The sequence below is a fragment of the Passer domesticus genome, chromosome 2 (genome assembly GCF_036417665.1).
Source record: "Passer domesticus isolate bPasDom1 chromosome 2, bPasDom1.hap1, whole genome shotgun sequence".
NCBI lineage: Eukaryota > Metazoa > Chordata > Aves > Passeriformes > Passeridae > Passer > Passer domesticus.
Genome location: NC_087475.1, coordinates 8,773,844 through 8,781,533, shown reverse-complemented (window position 1 = coordinate 8,781,533; position 7,690 = coordinate 8,773,844). Strand labels below are relative to the sequence as shown.

The 7,690-nt window shown below is 51.8% G+C and overlaps 1 protein-coding gene across 1 annotated transcript; it reads left to right on the top strand.

Annotated features, from left to right (window-relative positions):
• The first annotated feature begins 396 nt into the window (after positions 1–396).
• MID1IP1 (MID1 interacting protein 1) lies at positions 397–2,422 on the top strand. The gene is made up of 2 exons (XM_064407335.1): positions 397–996; positions 1,175–2,422. Exon 2 carries the CDS (start codon positions 1,336–1,338, stop codon positions 1,828–1,830), a length of 495 nt encoding a protein of 164 aa, XP_064263405.1. The 5' UTR covers positions 397–996; positions 1,175–1,335; the 3' UTR covers positions 1,831–2,422.
• Positions 2,423–7,690: the final 5,268 nt, after the last annotated feature.

The window sequence follows — 7,690 nt, the reverse complement described above, 5'->3', positions numbered from 1 at the left end:
GCGCCCGGAGGTGAGGCTGTGGGGTGATGCCGGCCGCCCCGCGCAGCGCCGGGACACAGACAAAGGCTGCCCAAAGGCTGCCCGGAGGTTGCCCGGGCTCCCCCCGCGCCCCCGGGCTGGCGCGGCGCGGGCTGGCCGCGGGGGGAGCCGCGGCTCTTGGAGCGATGCTGGGAGGTGGCAACGCGAGCCCGGCCGGGCGCCCACAGGCCCCGCGCCCTCCCCGCCCGGCCGCCCGCTCCAACCGGCGCTGGGGCACGCGGCGCGCCGAGGGGCGGAGCCGCTGCCACGCTCGCCGCGCGCCCGGCAGCCAATGGGCGGGCCGGGAGAACGCGGGCAGCACGCGGGGCCCGCGTGTCCCGCGGCACGGGCTGTCAATCACCCGCCGGTCTGTCACTCGCCCCGCCCCCCCGGCGCTGCGGGAGCGGGCCCGGTCACGGCGGTGCTCAGCGCCCCCCGTGCCGGGCCGGCCCCGGCGCTGCCGAGCGCTCTGCGGCCGCCGCTGCCTTGTCGCAGGGTTGGGGAGCCGGGGAGTCGCCGCCGCGCTGGAACGGCTCCCCTGCGGCCTCAGCCCCGCGGCCCGGCCCCCTCGGGATGCCCGCGGTGCGCGCCGCGCTCCCGGCGCCCTCCCCCGGTGGGGGGAGAGAGGCGGGGCCGGCGGGGCCGCCTTTATCTGGCGTGGCGGCGCCGGGGGTGGCACTGGGGAACACCTTGTTGTAAGATACGCGCTATAAATACGGCGCCGGGGATGGGAGTGCGGCCACGGGCGGCGGGGAGCGGCTTCGAGCTCCGGCGGGTGCCTTCCCCGCGGCACGGCGGCTGGGCACCGCTTGAGTTTTAGTCAGCGGCGGCGCGGGGCTGCCATCCGCTCGGCCAGCGCCCACAGCCCGTCCCCGGGAGGAGGCGCGGGGAGGTCCCGCGTTTTGGCTAGCTTTGTGCGGAGCGCAGCGGCGGCAGCGAGCCCCGGCGGCTGCAGCGGGGCAGGCGGAGGAGCGCAGGGTGAGCGAGGGGACGGGCGGGGGAAGGCTGCAGGAAGGACGCGGGGCTGCGGATAAAGGCGGCGGGGGAGGAGAAGGCGCTGGCGGGAGGGGACGGGAAGGCGGGCTGGGGGAGGGAGGAGGCAGAGAGAGCAGGAGCAGCCTCTAACCCCGGCGCCTCCGCCACCGCCTCCCAGCAGGACTGTGATCGCGAGCAGCCGCCGAGCGCAGCCCGCCACGGAGGGCGGCCGGTGCCGCTAGCAGCGAGGAGGAGGAGGAGAAGGAGGAGGAGGTCACCGCCGGAGGAGCCCCGCGGTCCGGTCCGAGCCGCGTCGCTGAGCACGTCTGCCCGGCCGCCAGCATGATGCAGATCTGCGACTCGTACAGCCAGAAGTACTCCCTCTTCAACGCCATGAACCGCTTCATCGGCGCCGTCAACAACATGGACCAGACGGTGATGGTGCCCAGCCTGCTGCGCGACGTGCCGCTGCTGCTGGAGGAGCTGGACGCGGCGGGCGCCGTGTGCCCGCCCCGGGATGCTGCCCTGCCGCCCGGCGACCCCGGCGCCTACTTCTCCCGCAGGGACATGTACAGCCACTACATGCTGCTCAAGTCCATCCGCAACGACATCGAGTGGGGCGTGGTGCAGCCGCCGGCGGGCGAGGAGGCCGCCCGCAAGAAGGACAAGCTGGGCGGCGGGCCCGCCGAGGAGGGCGAGGGCGAGGAGGACCTGGAGCAGCAGTTCCATTACCACCTCAGCGGACTCCACTCGGTCCTCTCCAAGCTCACCCGCAAGGCCAACGTCCTCACCAACAGATACAAGCAGGAGATCGGCGTCAGCAGCTGGGGGCAGTGAGCGCCGGGGGGAGCGGGGAAGGGGCTCCGAGCCGGCGGGAGCGGCGCGTCCCCGCCCGGCGCCGCCGCTGCTGCGGGGGCCGAGGGCAGCGCCCCGGGCCGGGCTTCCCTGCGCGCTCCCGAGACTGCAGCAGGTTTTCTACCAACGCACAAGAGAGAGAAAGAAATGTAAATTAATCAATACTAGTTTATTAATTATTTTGACCCCCCCCTCCGTGTTTTTTTTTTCGTTGTACGGTCCGGGGCGAGCAGGCGCTGTGCCCGCCCCGGCAGGGAGGCTGAACCCCTGTGGGTACGAGGTGGTGGCATTGCTGGCTGATAAGGAGGCTCCACTCAAGCCGATGAACATAACGAAACTGGCACAAAATTGCTTCTGTCACCTCGGAGGGAACCCAGTGAGCTAAGGAACATCCCTCTGTTGTGGGAGAGATGGCGGGTCCCATGGTTGTACATGTACTGGAGTTTATTTAAAACTTTTTTACTCAGATGTAGAGTATATTCTAAAATAAATGCAAATGTATTAACTAAGAGTGACCTAAACTTTTGGTATGATTTATCTTTCTTTAATTAAATGATATTTTTAACATCTGGAATTCTTCTGTTTTTCTTCTATGTTACATTCAGTGTTGCCTTACTAGATAGAGAAATCTGTTTGTGCAAGAGAGGGGCTTTCGTGGCTTTGTTTTTTTTCCATCAAAGCAATTAGGCAGTGATGATAACTTGGCATATCTAAAATGTTTGAATCGCCATATTAAACTTAACCATGGATGGCCTGAATTTTAGTGAGCTGTTCTGAGCTGCACAGTGCAGTTGCTCTGTGTGAGTGTTGGCTTGAAGGTCAGTGCCTCTTTAACAAAATCTGAGAAGATCGAGTCATGGTTACTCTGCAGGCAGCGATTCATGGAAGTTGGAGCAAAGCCTAGGAATGACTCTTGCTTTTTTCGGGAAGTATCTTAATGTACTGTGGGGAGCTCTTTTCTGTCCCTCAGAATAGATCTGGCAGACTTGCCTCCCAGGTCTCTTGCATTTCTTTCCTCTAATCCTCCTTGGATACCAGGAGTTAATCGGTTTTATGTTATCCAGATTGTATTGATTTCTTTCTCTCTACTTTTTTTTTTCATTTTGTGAAGTACCTCAGAATTGGGTGTCTAGATGGTGTTTGAACATTAAGTTCAGATACTAAAGTGCACTTGCTGGTTGTGATGAAATATATAACAGAGAATAAATGTTTGATAAATATGTAAGTCCTTAAATCATGTAAGTTTTCTCAAGCCCTGAAATGCCAAGTTTGTAGACATTTTATATGGAGATTTCACTCTGTATTACTGTCATTGAATTTAGGGCTTATTTGATGGTGTTGGTTTGGGGTTTTTCTTCTTCTAAAAATAGGATAATTTTTCTCTCAACTTTAAGGATATTTTTGTTTAAATTCAGATATTCCTTAGCACTTTATTTTTCAGCCCAACTGTTAGAACGTTGTAGTAAAGCATGAGCACTCCAGACATGGTACTAGTTGGCAGATGTTTGTGTAAATTAAAGCACTCGGCCTAAATCTATGTTTAAAAATATATATTTTGGAAGGTTTTTCCCTTCTGGGGTAAAGAACAGCTTTGTAAGGCTGGATAATTTTTAGTTTGGCGATGCTTGTTCTTTTTGTAATGTTTTTAACTCCTCTTCCCCTCCCCTCTTGGGGACGTGCCAGGAAAAAAGTCAGGAACAAGGCGAGGGATTACCCTGGTTTCCTAACATGTCAGCTTGCCAGTCTTTCTGCAGTCAAACTAATGCAATGCGAAAGGTGCAGTGCCCTGTGCTGGATGCTGAAGTTCTGTGCTGAAGTCAAGGCTGAGAGGGAGAACCTGTTCTGCTGTGTGGCTCCCTTCTGGCCCTGCACTCCATGAGCTGGAAACCACAGGCGAAACCTCCGACAAAAGCAGCTCACACAGTTTCACCCGTGTGCCTTTTGATCTCCCAGGAACTTCTCCTGGTATGGGTTTAGACAATACTGTTTAAATGTTGCACAAGAGACGATGTGATGCTGATTTAGACTGTGAGTAATGTCAGAAAAATAGTGTTACATTAGCGCAGCACGGCCATGATTATGGAATTCATTCCCTTTGCATTCTAAAAAAGAAGCACAGGAGAAAAGTTTCGGTGGAAGAGCAGCTGAAATCTTGCAGCAAAAGTAGCATTTCCTTACAGGTAATGGGTGACAGGGGAAGGAGGAGGACTCTGTGACTCAGGGGTTTGCCTTGCCTCAGTCTGTGACTAAGCTGCAGTTGCTGAACTGCACGTGGCTCCCATGCGGGGGCCCAGGCGCTGGGCTGGCAGCAGCCCTGATAATCCCAACTCAGCCATGCAAAACCTGCTGAGAGTCACACCAGCTGAGAGACTCCTGCCACCTCCCACCTGGGAGCTGCAGAAATTTCCCCTTCTCAAGGTCATGGGAGAGGATTGAGGCTCTTGGGATCAAGAAAGTGATATCTTAATGCAGGGGGAAGACAGCAAGAGATAAAACCAGGGATGACTTTGCTGCTGGCTGTTGTGTAAAACAACTTGGCCTCAAAGGTGGGGGTGGTCAGGCAATTATGTAAATGCTGACTCCTGGCATTGCAGTAAGCAAAGATGAGATTGCAGAGTCTTAATGCAGATTTTGTATGTTAGATGCTGAATTAGGAAAAATTTCCATCAGCAGCACTATATAAAACAATTAGGTTTATTATTAAGGAGTTACGTTTTCTTTTGAAGGACTGGATCACTTTGTTTCCCTATACTCCTAAGTCTCCCTAAATCTCTCTATAATTGTATACAGAGTTCAGCAAACCTTCAGGCTGCTCTGATAAAGTGATTCTGGTACTTGGGTTAATGACAAATTACATCAGTCTAATGTAAAAAGTATCTTTATGATCTCAAATACTTTGGGAAGTGACTTAATTTCTTAGCCACACACAGGCAAAAAGACAACTTGCCAAAAAGACAACTTGCCAAACAATCCCAGCTATGCTCAAAACGGGATATGCACTGTGAGAAGCAGTTGTCATTTTTAGCTCACTTAAGTGAAATAGACTCCACACAGAGTAAGGCAGACATTAGAAGAGCAGAAATAATGCGATTCAGAGCTGTTTGCACTAACAAATTGATTACAGCAGAAGTTATCTTACAGCCAAGGAGCCTCAAGGACATTGCTCATGGCATGCATCGGTTTATATATAAAAGTATCTGTCATTATAGCTCATGAGTCAACTCTTGTTCTTATGTGTACAAAAGAAGGACAAATGAGAGGAAAGCCATGCTTTTCTCTCCCTCTTTCTCACCATAAAAATAAAGGGATGGGTGTGAGTTCCGTGGGAAGAGCAAGAATCATGGGCTGGTCAGTGCTTGGTGGTAGAAGCAGATTAAGCTGAGTCAGGCTAGGCTGTCACCTTCCTACATTCCCTCTGAAAGCTCTTCCTTGCAGAGGGTTCTAACTAGATCAAGATATTCGTGTTTTGTGGTTTGTGTCCTCCCCCTCTGCACAGGCTCTTGCACCAAGACACCATGAGTCATCAGTAGACTGGCTTTGCTGAAAGATGCACTGATGTTAGTGGTCAGAGGGAAGGTTGTGTTGGAATCTTATTATCATGTACTTAAGCTCTGCACCCTTTTCTACCAGGAAAAAAAAATTAAAAATAAAGAAATAGAAAGTGTCTCCTTTCTATGCCTTTGGATTTGGCACAGAGCTAATCTCTCTGCGGAAAAGTCTGCAGCAATTTTCCTTCACTGAAATCTTGAGTATGGGAGGGGATTGAGTGGAGGTATTGCTTTTTATTATTCATATCTTTAAACTTTTAATGTTTTTGTTATTTATATCTAGGTAACAGTGTGTTAGGTACCATATTCCAAAGAGCTCAAAAATCATAAAAACAGAATTGAAGAGAAAGAGGTGTAGTTCCAACCCCCTTGCCACGGGCAGAGACACCTTCTGCTAGCTCAGGTTGCTCAATGCCCATCCACTCTGGCCCTGAGCAGGGATGGGACATCCCCAGCTTCTCTGGGCAATCTGTGCCAGTGCCTTGCCATGCTCACAGTAAAAACATTTCTTCCTGATATCTAATCCAAACCTATTTTCTTTCAGTTTGAACCCATTTCCCCCTGTCCTATCTGTACATGCTCATGTCAAAAGTCCCTCTGCAGCTTTCCTGTAGTCCTCTTTAGGTTCCAGAAGCCTGCTCTAAGGTCTCCCTGGAGCCTTCCCTTCTACAGGCTTAACAATCCCAATCCTTTCAGCCTGTCTTTTTAGGAGAGGTGCTCCAGCCCCTCTGATCATCTTTGTGGTCTCCTCTGCACTGACTCCAGCAGGTCCATGTGCTGGGACCCCAGAGCTGGATGCAGCCCTTGCAGGAGGGGTCCTGTGAGAGCAGAGCAGCAGGGCAGCATCACCTCCCATGACCTGCACCTTGGGATGCAGCCAGGACACATTTGGCTCTCTGGGCTGTGAGCACAAATTGCTGGATCATGTCAAGCTTTTCATCAAACAACATCCTCAAGCTGTTTTCCTCAGGGCTGCTCTCAACCCATTTTCCATGCAGCCTGTGTCTGTCTGTGCTTGGGACTGCCCTGACCCACATGCAGCGCCTTGTGCTTGACCTTTTTGAAATTCACAGGGCTCACACAGGCCCACCTCTCAACCTGTCCAGGTCCTCTGCATGGCATCCCTGCCCTCCAGCATGTGGACCACACCACACAGCCTGAGAGTGCCTCAGTGCCGCTGTCCCTGTCACCAACAAGGATGTTGAACAGCGCTGGTCCCAATACTGACACCCGAGGAGCTCCTTTGGTCACTGCTCTGCACTTGGCCACAACTCTCTGAGTGCAACCAGCCAATTCCTTATCCATGGAGTTGCCCACTATCCAACCCATGTCTCTCCAGTTTAGAGGCAAGGACGTTGTGTGGGACAGTGTCAAATGCTTTGCACAATTTCCTGCAAACGTCAGTTGCTTCCAAAGATCTTAAGTGGTAGTACACACAGGGGAAATAGAAGGGCACAATGGTTATAACCTGCCACAAAATCTGAGGGAAGTGCAATCAAAGAGAACATTGCAAAAGCATCTCCAGCTTTGCATGCATTTTGCTGTTGTCATTGTCACTCCTAAACAAGCAGAAATACCTGAATGTGTTAGTTCTAATGTTGCAATTTTATTTTTTTTCCAGACCACAGACTTGCATGACAAGTTTAGGTCAAAATTAGTTTTAAGGAATGAAGCTATAAATGCTTTCCAAAAGAAAATTTGTAAATAGGAGTACAGTAATTGTATATCTTTTTGTTGGTAGCCAACTGCCAGAATGAGCACTCTTTGTAAAAAGTAACATTCCTTCCCTGTTCAAATATCCTTATTTGGCCCAGAGTGACAGAATGAGGAAAACACCTTCCAGTTTTTGTGCTTTTGAATTTTGTCCTGAAGGAATGGCACAGTAGAACCTTAGAGGACTTAGAGAAATCAGGTGCCTCTGTGTTAAACCACAAAACAGTGAATGAGCTTGCCCCATATTTGTAAGGTCTGTCATAGTATCAGTTGTGTCTTTTTATCATGTATATCTACATATATCTGATCCTAAAGTGATTCTGTCTTTTTGTTCTGGCTTGTTATATCTCAGCAACTTCGGGGTGCAACCAGCAGGGTCAATATCCCACAGGCCCAGGCACTTTAGACACTTTAGCTGAGCCTTTTGAAGTGCATCTCACTTTCCCATCTGTATTTGAACTGAGAAGATGGGCAGAATGCCTAAAGCCATGACTCAGAGCACAGCACAGGAGCATGGCAGCCTCCTGCTCTGGGCTTGCTTTTTGGTCACTGGTTCATGTGCTGGAGCAGGGAGACATGCA